Here is a 17,622-nt window from a genome sequence, read left to right on the forward strand (position 1 = left end):
AGAGGTTGTGGGACTCTAGACAGCCGAGGCGAGTCACTTTGTTTCAGTGGCTGGTCGCACACAGAGCTACAGCAGTTGGGAGCTGGCTTGTACATAATGGTCTCTCGGCCGCATGTGCAGCTTGTGACCATCTTGTGGAGAGCCAGCGTCACTGTCTTTGGGACTGTCCTTTGGCACAACAAGTGTGGCTTTGTGTTCTTCGGCTGATGCCTGCTCTTTCCACGGCTCGGCAGTACACTTGGGGGGCAGCTGCTTGGTCCACTCTCACGGGCCCGACACTTCAGTTTGAGCTATCTTCCACCAGCAGGATGATAGTGATGCAGGGGGGGCTACACTCCAGCCTGCCACAGAGCTTACTCCACAGGAGTGGTGCAGTGAGAGAGAGGAGTGTTGGGAGCTCATCAGTGGCCTGACACTCTGGTTCATCTAGCGGGCCTGCTGCTTCAACATCTTTGAGGCTCGCCTTGTACCACCAGCAGAGAGTGTTCGCGATCTTTGGCTAGAGCTGATCCACACTCTCAGAGGACAGCTCGAGAGACTCCATGGCAGCTCCGACCGCATGCGGGAGCGCAGAGAGGCTTTCCTTCGACTCTGGCGTCCTGGGCCTTTTTTCACTACGGTCCAGGGTGTACTTAGATGGCACTATCATCCACCTGTGTGTCTTTTCCCTCCTCCCATTTCTTGATTTAGCCTCATTGTACATATGTTGTTTTTTCATTGGGAGAGTCTCCCCATCATGGTTGTTGTAGCCCTCTCTTGAAGAGGTCGTTGTAGCCCTATGGTGTTTCATTAACTAATAGAAGGATCTTTTTCTCGGGAAAAAAAATAATGTTGTCTAGAAGTGGCTCATCCTCAAACTCAGAGCCTTGGCAAGAATTTTTTTAGGCTGAGTTAAGGATGGTGATATCAAACCCTCACTCATGCTGTCAGGCATCTCTCCTGTCTGTAAGATGTGCTAAAAAGCGTTGCAAAGGTCTGAGCCAAGCAAGTCCCAATACTCTAAGAAAAAACTGGGAGTCAAACCATCCTCACCTGGATAGCTACCACGGGAAAGTGCTCTGAGGGCCACATGGAGCTCCTCTAGCTGAAGAGGCAGCTCAAGTCTGATGCATCTCCTCAGTCACAAGACTAGGCATCTATGCCCAGACCAGCTCTCAGTATGCATCCTGACGCTCCGACTCAGGCTCTGCTGAGAACAGGTCACGGTAAAAGTCAGTGGCAACCGCACGCATGTCCTCTGGCTCTGAAGCAACTGACCCGTCAGGCCTCCTCAACTGGCTAACGCTTGAGTGCATATGCCGGGGTTCCACAGTCTAAAAGAATGCCCCTGTAACTCTGTCACCCACCTGGGTCCACTGAGATGCCTGTCGATGGAAAGCAAACTCATGACGCCTCTCCTCTGTGCTGGCAAGCTCCTGGCGAGCCTGATGCAACTGCTCCTCCAACAAGGGACTGTCTAGGTACTGCTCCTGCATCCTCTGCAGGGAAGCAACGCCTCATCGAAGACGCTGCTGCTCTTCTCTCGCTACAGCTAGGCGGGCCGTAGACTCCTAAAGAAAGAAACGGCTAAGTTGAGCAAGTCCAAAGGCCACTCTGTCAACAGGAGAGTCCTGCGTGTCCAAGCCCTCTGTCCAAAGGGCCACCACTCGCTCTCTGAGCTCAGAGTCCAACAAGATCCTCTCAGGAATGCGTAGCATCGTGCTGCCCCTCCTCTATCTATCTGTCACTGTGAGTCACAGATACAGTCACTAGCATAGAAGCGATCTATCCTGGATAGATTCACTACTCCAACTTTGCGATCAAAACGGGAGAAAACCAGGCTGTCAGGGGGTCGTACAAAACCTGAGTGCTGCCAAACATCAGAAACCGTCATAGTCATACAAAACCGCTCTCAAGCTGCCAGCTCAGCCCCGTGTACCGTGACATGGCCACCGCCAATCCGATCTAAGGAGTCCTCCAACATGTTGAAGTCCCCCCCAACACACCACTGCCCTGCATGCGACAAAGACTCCACAACCTGAGACCAGAACTCTGCCCGAGCACTTGCCACATTGGGCGCATAAATGTTCAGGAAACCCATAAGGCAACCCTGAACCTGCATAGTAATCCATTGAGCTCTGCCTGGTACAATAATACATCTACCCACAATGTCCTGCTGCAAAGAATCCGCAATAGTCATACATACCCCTCCATGGATGCCTCTAGGTCCAAATGCAGCTGACCAAAACATCTCATAACAACCACGCAAAATCAGACTACACCGTCTAATGCGGCTCTCACAAAGATGATGCTCCTGTAGCATAAGAATGTCAAATCTCACCACCCACAAGGCATCTCTGAAGCTCCTGACACAGCCGACCACTCTAACATTGAAACTTGGGCCCTCCTAATCCCTGCACATTCCATGACATGATCCTCCATGGAGTCAGTGAGAGAAAACAGATGTTGCAACAGCAGCCAACCTCGCTATCTTTGAGGCCAGTTTGGATGGGAAGTAATCCGCATTCGGACGGCCTCTAGACAAGCGCGAAAGAAGTGACTGTCCCACCCAGGCCCAAGACGAGCGTGCAGCCCGAAGGGCTACATCCTCTGTCCAAGAATCCTCATATACAAATACATAACAAGAAGGGCTTTGAGTGTCAGCAAACAATTGCACCACATTGTGCCTCCAACCCGTTGCGTTGATGAGCATGGAGCGGTGTGTGCAAGTGATAGAGCACGCGAAGAAGTGCAGGGTGTGTACCTTGGAGAGGGGCGAGTGCAAGCAGAGAGGTGGGCGCTAGCAGAACGAAGAGGGAGAGAGAGAGGTAGCGCTAGATTTTGGAAGGGGAAGAATTGAGTGAGTAAAATGACTCACCTTCCCTTTATTAAAAGTATAAGACCAATTTTAAAGTTAGTGGCCAAATTCACATTAAGTTCAATGTGAACTTGGCCAAAGGTTAATAACCTTTAAACTATACACAAAGGGGGGCCATTTGGGCCTTTAACCCAACAACCTCCCCTTAAAGACATAAATGGCGCCTTTAAGCTACGTGACTCCCACCATCTCTATGCATAGATGATGTTGTGCTTTGGATAAGCACTTAGTGAGAGCATCTGCTGGATTTTGTGATGTATGGACCAACCAATGTAATAAGGCCATCTTCAAGCACTTCTCGTATGAAGTGATACCGCACATCAATATGCTTTGTGCGTGCATGAAACATGGCATTCTTTGCCATGCATATGGCACTCTGGCTATCACAACCAAGCATAGGTGCCTTGTCAGGCAAACCAAACTCGCTGCATAGACGTGCTAACCAAATGGCTTCTTTGGAAGCCTCAGTGGCTAAAATATATTCAGCCTCTGTCGTAGACAATGCAACAATCTTTTGCAATCTAGAACACCATGAAACAGCACCTCCCGCAAGAGTAAACACATAGCCACTTGTGGATTTCCGTGTATCCACATCACCAGCCATGTCAGAGTCACAAAATCCCTTCAACTCCAATGGTCCTTTACCATAACAGAGGCATTTGTTTTTAGTCCCTTTCAAGTACCTCATAATGGACTTCACTGCATCCCAATGCAACTTGCCTGGATTAGCCATAAATCGGCTCACAACTCCCACTGCATGGGCTATATCAGGCCTAGTAGCAACCATAGCATACATAAGTGAACCACAAGCTGAAGCGTAAGGCACACTTTGCATGTCATTGGCTTCTTCCTTTGACTTTGGACAATCATCCTTGGAGATTTTGACACATGGCTGTAATGGCACACCAAGAGGCTTTGCTTCAGCCATGCTAAATATGTCCAGCACCTTCTCAATGTACTTTTCTTGCGACAAATACAATAGGTGCTTGTCTCTTTGCCTTATAACACGCACTCCAAGTATATGTTCAGTTGCCCCAAGGTCTTTCATTGAAAATGCAGATTTCAGCTACCCTTTAAGAGCATCAATAGTGCTTCTTTTCTTTGCAGCTATCAACAAATCATCCACATAGAGCACAAGAATCATAGGGCTGCCATCCTCATCACGTTTGGTATACAAACACTGGTCTGCATGGCTTCTTTTGTAACCATGTTTAAGCATGAAGCGATCAAACTTCTTGTACCATTGTCTACATGATTGTTTCAGCCCATACAAGCTTCTATTGAGCATACATACCAAATGTTCCTTGCCAGGAATAACAAAACCCTCGGGTTGCTTCATGTAAAGCTCTTCTTCCACATCACCATGCAAGAAAGCGGTATGTACATCCATTTGGTCCATTTCCAAATCAAGAGAAGCCACTATGGCAAACAATACACGCAAAGTGGTCATCTTCACAACAGGAGAGAACACTTCCTGAAAGTCTATGCCCTTGGTTTGAACATATCCCTTTGCAACTAGCCTTGCCTTATACTTGGGTTTTGCATCAACTATTTTGATTTTATACACCCATTTGTTAGGAATAGCCTTCCTTCCTTTGGGCAATTCCACCAAATCCCAAGTATGATTAGCATGCAAAGCTTTAATCTCTTCCTGCATAGCAAGCTCCCACTTGTCGCTGTGCTCACATGTCTTTGCCTCTTTATACGTAAGAGGCTCTCCCTCATCTGTCAACATAACGTAATGCAAAGAGGGATCATATCTGCTCAAAGGCCATCTTTGACGAGTAGACCGCCTCACCGAATGATCCACATTATCCGGCAATGGGTTTACATCAGGTGGCATGATAAAATCATCAACAATGGGCTGCTGTACATCATTTTCAGCACCATTTTCAGCATTGTTTCGTGGCTGCAAATGCCCTTTAGGAGCCTCAATTTGCTGCCCAACATCATCTGGCTCAAACATCACTGGAACATCTACATTTTCAGCCATATGTGGTGCATCCTGAGGGTCAAAAATAGGCCTAACAGGTGGCTGGTCATACTGAAATTTGACCTTTTTATGGTCATGCTTTGAGGCACAATTGTTTTGAAGCAACCTTGCCTCATTAAAAACAACATCCCGGCTGCGTACAACCCTTTTGAGCTGAGGTAACCAAACCTTGTAACCCATTTCGCCTTCTTCACCATATCCCATGAAAAGGCCTTTAATGGACTTGGCATCTAGTTTACTCCTCAACTCAGGTCTAACATGCACAAAAGCCTCGCAACCAAAAATGCGTAAGTGATCATATGAAGCAGGCTGGCCAGACCAAACCTCTTCAGGGATGTCACCTTTCAAAGACATGTGAGGGGATCGATTGCATATATGCACTGCAGTTTTCAAAGCTTCTCCCCAAAATCCATGAAAGAGATTAGTTGTGGACAGCATGCATCTCACCCTCTCACAAAGTGTTCTATTGAATCTTTCAGCCACATCATTAGAAGAGGGGCTGTATGGCACAGTAAGCTCCCTCTTAATGCCCAAATTTTCACAAAATTTGTTAAATTCAGCACTTGTGAACTTCCCCCCATTGTCCGTACGCAAGCATTTTAGCTTTCTACCTGTTTGGGTGGTCACAAATGCATGAAATCTCTTAAACGCAGCAAAGGCTTCATCCTTAGATTTAAGCAAATAAACCCAAATTTTCCTAGAATGATCATCAATAAAGGAGACAAAATAGCATGCACCTCCCATACACTTAGTAGGCATGCTACATACATCAGAATGTACAAGATCGAGTACACAAGATTTACGAGAGACACCAGAGTAATAAGAACGCTTTACTTGCTTGCCATATTGACATTCATTACAAAAGTCAAGCTTTGTGCCTTTAGCATCAAGCTTGTTCAAAGTACAAAGCTTAGAAAGGCCCTTTTGGCTCATATGGCCAAGCCTCTTGTGCCACAACTCCATGTGAGAGTTAATTTCAGCCAATGCAATAAACTTGCCCAACACTTCCTTTCCATGCATGCAGTAAAGTGTCCCATTCTTTGTGCCCTTTACAATCATCCTTGAGCCTTTAATCATTTTCCATGATCCTCTCTCAAACAAGATGTTGTAACCATGCATATCCATCTGACCAACAGAAAGAAGGCTCTTCTTGATTTTCGGCACATATCTAACATCATGCAAGACAAGCTCATTTGTGCCATCTACGGAGAGATGCACAGTGCCAATACCCTCGATGGAACATGCATAATTGTTTCCAAGGTATACATGGCCACGCTTGCCTGCATCAAAAGTAGAGAAACACTTCTTAATAGGAGTCACATGAAATGAAGCACCTGAATCAACAATCCAAGTCTGGGATAATGCATCATTGACAGTCAACAAAGCATCAATAAGATTACTCTTGGTGATCTGCATGTCCTGTGAATGAACATTAAGAGAGGCATCAATGTCATAAGCATCATCATCTGACAAAGTGGCACACAAGATGTCCTCTACATCCGACAGCTCCTCAATCACAACACTATAAGCCACATTGTCCTTCTCTTTGTCTTTTGAGCTATCCTGTGCATCTATCTTGACTTCCTTCTTCTCTTTCTTTTTGTCTCCGCCGTTCTTTTTCCGTTCTAACTCAGCTTTGTAGTACCTGCAAAATCGGGTTTCTTGTGACCTTTCCTACCACACTGATAGCAAGTCACATCACCCTTGCCTTTGCTGGTATTCCCCTTTCCTTACTCTTACTCTTACTCCTTTGTGCATAGGCATTCTTCTTTTCTGTCCTGCCTCTAACCGTATTGATAGAGCTGCCTCCCTCTCCACTTGCTTTCCTCTTGATTTCCTCATTCAAGATAGAACCCCTAACACCATCAAAGGTCAAATTGGGGTTATTGGACAATGAAACCACCAATGTTTCCCATGACTTAGGTAAGGTCATAAGCAAGAAGATAGCTTTCAGCTTATCATCAAAAGAGGGCAAGCCTAAATCCTGTAACTGCGACAAAGTACCTGCGAACAACGACAAGTGCTCTGCAATGCTCTTCAACTCATCTAGTTGCATGCCAACAAGTTTTCGCATCAAATGCACTTGGTTGACAAGCTTTGTATTCTCATACATTCCCTTTAACTTCTCCCACACATTAAAAGCACTTGTGAGACCTTTTACATCAATGACTATCTCATCGGTCATGGACATTTTAATGTATGTAACAGCCTTCCTGTTCAGGCTAGCCCATGCGTCATCCGTCATATTCTGTGGCTTTACCTGTTCAAGTGTCCTTTCACAATCCTTGAGAAATAGGATTCCCTGGATCCTGTCTTTCCAAAGATCGAAACCTGTTCCATCGAACCTCCTAATCTCGAAGAGATTCTTCACATCCGAAGCAGATGAGGCCATAGTTGCACGAATAAGAGGACTAATACACTAAATTTTTGGACAAAATGCACAAAAACCGGAGTATAACCTCACAGAGGTGTGCACTACAGCTCCAAATGGTCACAGGAGCAATTTGGGGCAAAATAGATCGATTTAGGCACAAAAAACAATTTCTGAAATTTATGCGCAGGAAATTTCAACGAGCGAATTTGTGCTCAAAAACGACAATTTTAGTTATTTTTAACCTCACAAAACATACATAAGGCTAATACATAGCCTTTACAAGTATGTATGACCAAAAGCCCCAATTTGTAACATCAAATTGCACAAAATTGAGCCACAAATGGTCATACATAGCCAAAACTTGTCAAATGTGCATAGATTGCATCAATTTGCACTTTCCCCAATGTAGTCGCATCATTAAAACACTTGCAAAAACCTGCGTAAATCTGAAATTTGCTGAAAACACCTGTTTTGGGACCTGTTTTTCAACAATTTCAGTGTTTTCGAGTAGCGGGGACTTAACAAAGATGTTCCCACACCTTAATGCATCATTTGCAAAACCTGTATTTTGCTGTTATAACCTGTAATTTGCTGATTTTGACCTAATTTCAGCCTGTTTTAGGTCAATTTGACTGGCCGGGAGCTCTCCAATGTGTGGAGACGAGTCCTTTGGCGATGCAATTGCAAAATCTCGCGTGAAAGTTGACCTCCTTGGCTGAAAATCAGCGTTTGCAGGTTTGGGAGCAAACCCTAATTGGGCTTTGATACCAATTGATGAGCGCGGAGCGGTGTGTGCAAGTGATAGAGCACGCGAAGAAGTGCAGGGTGTATACCTTGGAGAGGGGCGAGTGCAAGCAGAGAGGTGGACGCTAGTAGAACGAAGAGGGAGAGAGAGAGGTAGCGCTAGATTTTGGAAGGGGAAGAATTGGGTGAGTAAAATGACTCACCTTCCCTTTATTAAAAGTATAGGACCAATTTTGAAGTTAGTGGCCAAGTTCAATGTGAACTTGGCCAAAGGTTAATAACCTTTAACCTATACACAAAGAGGGGCCATTTGGGCCTTTAACCCGACATGCGTCACGTTGAACTTGGTAAGAGGCCAAAGTGTCTGCACTAGATCTGTCACCCCTAAGTCCCCTATGTGGTGTGAGAACTTAGTAGCTGAATCTGGAGCCAGTCAAGAACTGTGTGCAGGGTCCGCTCTGTGGCATCCCTAAGCAGAACGGAGAAACCCACCGTTGTGTCCGGAGCCTCAATAACTCTAGCTGCAAGAAAGAGGACGTGGACTCGAAAGCAAGCCTCCTCCAAGTCAGAAGAAGAGTCACCCAAGAGCCGTGTGAAGCTGTAGTCGGAGAAGTCCCAGCGTCTACGAGCTGGTCAAACCTTTAGGGACTGCTGCAAAAGGAGAAGTATGCACCAAAACGGCCTCAGGTGGGGCTATCCCTCTCGAGCCACACGGCTTGTAGCGAAAGCACTACCAAGAGATCGCATCGTGGCAGACGCGTGTCCAGTTCCCTGCGTCTAAGGAGGAGTGGAGGGGTCGGGAGATGAGGCTATGGGCCCCACCGGGGAGAGAGGAGGGACGGGAGGCGAGGCTGGAGGTGGAGGAGGGGGAGGCGAAGCGACAGCGTCTGAAGAAGGAGGAGGTGGAGGTGGAGGAACTAAAGAGGATGGAGCCTCCTCGGGCGGGTCCTGCTGAAGGGGGTCAAAACGGTTCCTAGTCGGAACCCAGTGCTGCTGAGCTACAGAAGGTCGGCCACTAGGGGGAGCAGTGGGACAAGCCCGCCCCTGTCGGCAACGGCCGGGCACCTGCTACCAACCGTCAGCTATCCAATCGCTGGTCTCGGTCGAGGTACCAGCCTGTGCGTCCTGTGAATCTGGCTGCTGGGCATGCTCAGCCTTGGGAGGTTGCGCATGCGTTGTGGGTCGAGGTCTCCTGCGAGGACAGGCCTTTGCCAAATGGCCCATCTGTCTGCAAATGAAACACTGATTCGGGAGACCTAAATACTCCACACTCTATCTGATCCATCCCCCACTCACCCGAGGCAGCAGTACCACCTAGGGAGCAGTACCATCTAGGGGAGGGAGTGTGTGTCTCGAACAAGAACCCGCACAGTAGACAAACCTGCGGCCTTGGCCACAACTGAAGCTACAGTGCGCGGAGACTCCAGAACTGTCCCGAACATGGAACCAATTTTGGGGAGAAGAGGGAAGTACTCTCGGCTCAAGCTTGGGAAACAGACCAAGATCGGCGAATCTGCCTCCTCCTCAAGACCAAAACCATGGTCTTGAGGAGGAGGCATCAAAACATCTGTAGAGGGATTAAAACCACAGTGCCATCGTCTGAAGTAGGCTTGAGTTGCTCGGATGCCGAGCGGGCTCATCGAAATCACCTTGGCCGTCACCTCTTGAGACTCGAACTGTATCTGGTAGTATCCTCTCCCGAGGATCTGGACAACGGTGATCTTGCCCACATTGGAGAGAAGGGGGGCCTGGAGTAGATCCTGAACCTCGCCCCAGCTGGGCCGAGTGCCAATGATCTTGCAGATAACCGAAGTGGCTTGCAAACGTTCCACTTTGGCCATCAGGCTCGCTTGCTCTTCTGGCAAGAGAGCAAGTCGAAGGGTCGGCTCCGCGATGTCGGGCGAGGGGACTTCTGTAGAGTCCCTTTGAAGCCGCCATTCTCTGTCTGCTGGTGAATCAAGAAGGACGAAGGTGACGCGAAACTCCCAGAAGGCTGAGAAGACAAACTCCTGCGAGCTAAAAAGTGGGATTGGGGGGGGCGAATGCAAGCGGGAATGTGAGGCAGCGGCAGGCGGGCTGAGGCGCGATGGGCTGGGGCGGGCAGGCTAGGGCGGGCGCACTACGCCGCTATGGGCTGGCTGCACGCTGGGCTGGCAGCGGCAGAACAGGCAGCGGGCTGGGCAGGGCAGCGCAGCACGAGGGATGAAGGAGGGGAGAGAGATGGCGAGAGAGGGGGTGCAGGTGCGTGCGCAGGGGAGGGGGGCGAGGGCAACAGCAAGCCTCTCTGTCCTTGTTTTGGCAGATACTATCCCCAAATTTGCATCAGCAATGTTATTGGTGATATATCTACAAGGAAAAAGCCATATTTCCCTTTAATGTAATTAATCAACATTTTTGCGCTCAAACCCATAACAAAACTGCTACATTGCCATACACAACATCATGCTAGGTTCAAATATGCATCTACCCATCCGGATACAACATAAAAAAATACTTAGACTTTTGAAGAGATTGCCCACACAAAATTTGCCTATGACAAAACTAAAACAGTTAAAGTGCCAATGCTTTCAAGAAATGCAGACCTGAAAATGTACTCCCAGATTGATGTCCACGTCTTGCAACTGCTGCAAAACTGTTGCTACTTCCCTATTCAAAAATATTCCATAAACGAACAAAGAAAATGTCAAGATTTATGATGTTATATTGTGGACACAAACAAGCAAATTAATTCAAATGACACATCCAAACAGGCTCCACAATTTTACATTTAAGCCTAAGTCCCTTCAACAAGCACTCTGTGAAAAATAGAGCTAGGATAAGTCGAACAATGGCAACTTCTCACTCCCAGTGCAAGTATATTGGTTTGTCGACTCAAAAAGCGCTTATATTTCTTTAACAAATGAGTAAAATGAGCTTTATCATCTACAGGCAGACTGAGAGGACATACGAAGTTCAAGGTTTCCGGTAAGCTATTAATTTTAGCGAGGTTTAAATAGTCACCACAGCAATGTGCTATTTTACTATATGTTAGAGGAGGCCAAGTGTCAAGTTAAATTAACAAAGAACAAAAAAGTCAAGGAAATATGTAGGCAGAAACAAATCAGCCTTCAGGTGAGCGCCCTTTTTGTGGGAAATTCTGTACATCCTCTACATAATACAGTCTGGACCTCTTTTGGCAGCATTCTTGGGCCGATTTTGCTGCAGCAAATTCGACCACTTATGTTCAACCATATTCAGCCAATAATTAACTTGAACACACTCTGATATATAGGTGCAAGTGCATGCAGCCATATTTTCCAACACATGACCAATTTTCTTTTAGGCACAACCTCTTGTACATCTCAGCCATGTACACATTATGGATCTGATCTTGCAACCCATTCTCTATAACAAGCCCCTTTCTCTTACTTGTGTCTAGCAAGTGTTTATAGGCTCTAATCTCTACACAAGGGTTCAAACACCCTTGGGCAGTCTGTTTTTTTGGCAGAAAAACAGGGCTGTATTCTGATAGTCCTTGAGGATGCTTGAGTCAGCCTATCTTCAAAGAGCCTATCCACCAGAACATGAGCAACTTAGAAACAGAGTAGCAAAATTCTGACCAAGAATCTGATACAAAAACTGAAGAGGATCAAGTTAATGAAGGAAAAGGCAGCTCAAAAAGAGAGAGTTAAAGGCTCTATACAAAGGACCTCCAGAATATGATCGGGTCTTAAGGATCTCATGCGGCAGATGCTAGTTAACTCCTCCATGAACCAACGTAATAGACTTGGACAATCCAAGCCAAAGATCTACAGCAACATACATGAGAGGAACTGGAAACAACTGAACAGAACTGAAATAGAAGGAGAGAGAAAAGGAGAGACAACGGCACGGCGGAGTTCCGCACCTAGATGCACTGGCCCCAAAGACTGGCGCCCCTTCTCGGTATTTCTTTATTATTATGCTTCTCAAGGTACAATGTCCGAGGATTCTCCTTCTCTCAGCGCTCCCACACAAAACCGAGTAAAAGTGAGGCCCTGGGCACACTTATAAAGACCCTTGGTCAAACTCAAAATCGATTACATGAATTGCTGCAGTTCTAAAAGCATCTGGTACCCAAAAGCAAGCACCCCCATCGACTGTCCATATGCTTCTGCCATGTCATCACGCTACCGCAAATCCCACCGCAAAACACGGATATCCGAACAGTCTGCCACATCATCAGCTCTATGCAAATTTTGGGCCCTGCTTTAATTGTAAGAGGTTTTAGGCCCTTCAGCAAAGTTCCATGAGTTGAGATGGGTTAGGTTTTTAAGCCTAACACCTCCTAAGCCACTCGCCCATAATTTGCAAGTTGGTAAAACTTCTTCTACCTCTTTCGCTAGGGTTTTGGTCCCTTCTGTGTGAATTTTGTCATGTAGGCCATGCCACATCATCACTTTGTGACATACCCCCTCTTAAAAGAATTGTAATCGTCCTCGTTACGCCTGCAAAATAGACATAAGACAAAAACTAGTTCAGTAGAGTGACTCTAAATACTGACGTAGTAGACCATATACTTCCAGCACTTGCACGAAGACTACAATCAGTGAACACATTCACATCACTATCCCCGACGCGATCTTAGATGAGAATCATGTTCATTGTAACTTATTTAGCAATCACATCTAGACCGCACTGATATTTTCACGGATGTCGATCTACTAAATCTCGTTACTTTCACATCCACACCACGCCTCACGTGAGCAAGACAAAATGTTGCAGTCATTTTGCCTTTCAGACATGTACTCAAACAATACACACACGAGAGAGCATGTGTAACAAATTCATTTTAGGAATTCCCATTTAAAGTACTTCTTTACATAAAGCCATTCAACATAACACTATCAGCTTGTCAATATCCCTGAAACCTCAAAAAAAATCAGTGACTTTATCCATCAAGGTAACCTATGACAAAGGAGCGGAGTAACTCTCCTCTTGTGCAATCCGCACCGAACCAGACTCAACCTGCTGATTCATCAATAACTCTTGGAATAGTCGGTGCTAAACCAAAAGCTTCAAGCTAAAGCTCTAGTATCTGAGGAGAATCTTCTAAGTCCTCCTCCTCCATCCACTTGGCATCAAGAGTTAGATAATTCCTGAACTTCACCAAATACCGTCGTGTCATCTTACCTTTCACTTTCCTTTCCTTGTGAGCCAAGACCTATTCGGGATTGAGAATCTCTTTTGTTTCTTCCACTTCGGGTTGCTCGTCTTGCTCCTTGTCCACTGCCACTTCACCTCTGAAAGGTCTCAATAGACTCGCATGAAATGCATTGCGAATCTTCCAAGTATCTGGCTTCAATGTCAAGGATACATCATTTATCTTTTCTTGTATATGGAAAGGTCTATAGTATCGCATACTTAGCTTTGGAAAAAGTCTCTCCTTACCCTTCCGTTTTCGTAATCGTGCCTTCTCAAACCGAGTAGCACCCAATCATCTTCCTTCAATTGCAAGTCACGTCGATGCTTGTCTGCTGCCTTCTTACCCTGTGCTTGAGACTTCTCCAAAGCCTCCGGCACCTTGGCAAAAACAGTATCCAGATCCTATGTATACTTATTTGCTTCAAAAATCTTATCTCAGAATGGGTGAAACCTTCTTGATACCCTCTCCTGATCATAGATATAAGTTTTTGACAAATCTAAGACCATTGAATTGGCTATTTTCGACTGCCCATCTATCTGTGGATGAAGCGAGGACAAAAATTAAGCCGTGTGCCTATATTCTCCTAGATTTCTCTCCAAAACAAACTCGTGAAATGGGAATCCCTATCTGATACTACAGATTCGGGCATACCACGTAATCGGAAAATCTATAAGATAAACAGCTTAGCCAGATGGTCGTCTTGAACTGTCTTCTTTACTAGAAAAAAGTGAGCCTGTTTACTAAACCGGTCAATGACTGTCCAAATGCCATCATGCCGACTCTGATTCTTTGGAAGATAAAAAATGAAGTCCATTGCTATACTCTCCCAAGGTCTGCTAGGAATGGGTAAAGACTGTAGAAGACAAGGTGCCTTATGTCCATCAAACTTGATCTTCTGACACACCAAACAATTGCGAACAACCACATCCACATCCTTTTTGAACCTTGGCCAATAGAATTATTTCTCCAAACCATTCAAGGTGGTCTTGATGCCTCAATGGCAAGCAAAAGGTGGACTATGGCACTGTCAAAACCTTGTTCCTCAACCCCTAAGTAACACAACATTGTCTTTTGCATGGAATAACCTTCCTTTAGAGCATATCCTGCAACTGTCTCCTCACTCATCAACCGGTCAAAGATGTCTACAAAAACTAGATCTGTGGCGTACTAATCAACTATAACTTTGAACTTTTGATGGTGTATCGCTGAAATAGCAAATATCTATGGCATGCGACACAACGCGTCTACCACCGAGTTCTTTTCCTTAACGTGGACTATCTGAAAATGAAACTGCGACACAAAATCCCACTTATCCGAAAGATGCTTCTCTCAAACTCTGGTGATCTGTGAACACTATAAAGTCAGCTCTACAAGGAGAAAATGGCTCCAGTGAGTAAAAGCATGTATGACTGCCAATAGCTCCTTCTCATAGATTTGTGCAACGCGCTTTGGTGGCAAGAACATTCTACTCTCATAAGCTACAACATGGCCCTCCTCCTTTAAGACTCTCCCCAGACTGCGTCCACACGCACCACAGTAAACTTCAAATTATTTCTGGAAAACTGGTAGAGTCAACACCGGACGAGTTATCAACTTCTCCTTAAAAGTCTTGAATGCGGCAATTTCCGATGGTCCCCAAGTAACAGGCACTCCTCTCTAAGTCAAAATGTGTAAGGGAGAAGCTATCTCCTCAAACTTTTGAATGAACCGCCTGTAGTACGAACATAAGCCCAAAAAACTATAAACTTCATGTATATTCTTCAAATCTGGCCAGTTTCTAATAGTTTCGACCTTTGTCGGGTCCACCTTTACACCCTCCGAAGAGAATGTGTCCCAATAAGTGTATCTATGGCAAGAAAAACTCGCTCCTTTTCTCATTAACCACCAATCTATGTTGTTGTAATGCCTAAAAAACCTGCAAGAGATGTTGTATGTGCTCTACCTCATACTTAGAGAATACAATGATGTCATCGTAAAAGGTGCCCACAAATGACCAGTACTCTCGAAAAATCCGGTCCATCATCCTAGTGAATGTTGCAGGAGAATTTGTGAGACCAAAAGGCATCACGAAACCCCGTACAATCCGAACGACGTCCAGAATGCGGTCTTGTATACATCTCTAGGAGCGATCCTAATCTAATGATAGCCACTTTTCACGTCGATTTTTCTAAAGCATGTAGAACCCTGTAACTTGTCCAACATATCATCGATCTTGGGCATTGGTAACTTGTTCTTAATGGTGATTTTGTGGACAGATCTGTAGTCAATGCACATTCTCCAACATTCATCTTTCTTTCGTACAAGCAACACTAGTAAACAATAAGGTGATGTATTGGGCTGAATTAGACCCTTTTCAAGAAGCTCTTTAACTTGGTTCATAATTTCCTCGTTTTGGGCTCTACTTACTCTGTAAGGTGGCCGGTTCGGTGGCGTGCTGCCGAGAATTAGATCAATCGTGTAATATTCAGATCGTTAAGGAGGTAACTCTCCAAGCAAACCCTCATAGAAACAATCGGCTTGAGCTTGTAGAAAGTCTTGTCGTTCTTTCTCTAGGTCTGACAAATTTGACGTTTATTGTCATTTACCTCATTCAAGTAGATCGAGTAAACAAAAAGGCTTGATTTCATTAATTTTGAAACGGTCAAAGCCGATACAAGTGGGACGGACTCGCCCTTTAATTTTACATCAAGATTAATATCTCTACCCTTATTGTTCTTCGATGTTGGCCCTATAGTCGACCAAAACGCCGTTCTTGTGGTACCAGGGGATTCCCAAAAGGACGTCACACCCTTCCAAAGGGATGATGTAAAAGTCCTCGCGCCCTACATATCCCCGACAATGCAACCTCAGTTTGTCTATGACAAGTGTAATGGCACCATCCCCGTCCTTGTGTGGCTAGAGCTGCCTGTCACGTGCGCATTGCACTTGAGTCACGTGGACAAGCTACTGCTATAGCGTCAGTCTTAGTTTAGCTTAGGATCTAGCCTGGCGCTTGGTAATACAGTCAGTTCAGCATATAGGCATATGAACAATCACTTAAGTCGAGCATATCAGCAGTCCCTTAAGTCACTTACTAATAATAGGCATTTCTTTCAACAAGGTCGTGGGGCTCAGTAAATCACTGCTCGACCCAGTCTAAAAGTCCTATATACATGACCTCAAGGGTCACCTCTCAAGCATAAGTCAAAACCTGCAGAACCATACCAAGAACCCGCAGCATCAGTACCTCGCGTTTTCAGCCTTCCTCAGTCCAGCATTTCCATCATCAGTAGCAGATCAGCGTTTTCATCCTCAGTCCAGCGTTTTCATCCTATCGCCAGCGTTTCCAGATTTCAGTCCATCGCCACCATCTACCTTAAAATCCAGTAGCGTTTCCAGCAGCATCTTCACTTGCAAATCAAGACCAACCCTAGCGTTTTCAATATCCAACCCTTGACCTCGCAAGAACCAAGCATCTACCACGAGTACCCGTCAACATCTTAACATTTAGGACCATTGTAACAGCATTTGTGCAAGTAAATAAAGCAAGTACTTCCTCTGGCAACAGAGCAAGGGGTTGGGACCCAATATGCACTGTTGTCTCTCTTTTTTCTCTCTCCTTCATTGTGTTCAGTTCAGTTTCTCTTTTCAAGTGAACTAAAGTAACCTTGTGTTTGTGCCCAGTACTAGATCCGAGCATTATCCTTAAACACTTCCGTTGCACCTGGCATTGGTATCAGAGCTTTGTGCATCCTTCGGCTTCACGAAATCAAGGAAAGAACCAAGAACCCAAAGAACCTCTCTCAAGTTGTTTCCCCCAAAGAAGCTTCGCGTCGCTGCTCTGAACTTATTAGCCACTCCCACCCTTCCTCCATCGTGCATCACGCGTGCTCCCGTCTTCATTGCTATGTCTTTGAACGAAGATCGACATTGGACACACGAAAATCCAGATCTTGAATACCAAGATTTGCTTGCTTTGTCTGCGGATATGGAAGGCATTGAAGAAAGGACTTGCATTCACATTTGCATGTAGCGTACATCGACTTCCGTCGACAAGCAACCCTTGGAAATAAGCACCTTACCTTTCATCTTCACTCACAATGCTTTGACGACAGGACTATTCGAGCGGTAGTACTTGCTCGCAAGGCAGAGTCATCATCAAGGCTGGTATTCTGCGACAGTAGTAAGGCTACCTAGTAACTCGTATGGTCAGTGTTTACATCGCAGCAGTACCTACATCCGCAGTATCAGGAGTTTTCATCAGCTTATGCATCCACAAGCATTTAGCATCAGAAGTACAAAAAGTATCCACAGAAAGAAGTTCGATAGTTATGTCTCACCTTTAACAGGAGGGAGGGGGCCGCGGGGGGGGGGGGGGGGGGGGGGGGGGGGGGGGGGGTCACATGCACATTGCACTTGAGCCACGTGGACAAGCTACTGCTATAGTACAGCGTCATTCTTAGTTTAGCTTAGGATCTAGCCTGGCACTTTGTGAGCCTCTAGCAGGACAT

The 17,622-nt window shown here is 45.7% G+C and overlaps 1 protein-coding gene across 3 annotated transcripts in view; it reads right to left on the reverse strand.

The window, feature by feature from the left end:
• LOC147424307 (uncharacterized) overlaps positions 1-17,622 on the reverse strand; it is a 57,133-nt gene that overhangs the window by 15,488 nt on the left and 24,023 nt on the right. The window contains exon 2 of one of the 3 annotated variants that reach the window (XM_086500830.1): positions 10,551-10,614. In XM_086500830.1, coding sequence (XP_086356956.1) covers positions 10,551-10,614 — 64 coding nt within the window. Of the gene's footprint in view, positions 1-10,550; positions 10,615-17,622 lie in introns of those variants that run through there. The other 2 variants (XM_086500827.1, XM_086500828.1) reach the window with 2 other exon arrangements.

This window comes from Adiantum capillus-veneris, chromosome 25 (assembly GCF_014529385.1).
Source record: "Adiantum capillus-veneris isolate H3 chromosome 25, ASM1452938v2, whole genome shotgun sequence".
NCBI lineage: Eukaryota > Viridiplantae > Streptophyta > Polypodiopsida > Polypodiales > Pteridaceae > Adiantum > Adiantum capillus-veneris.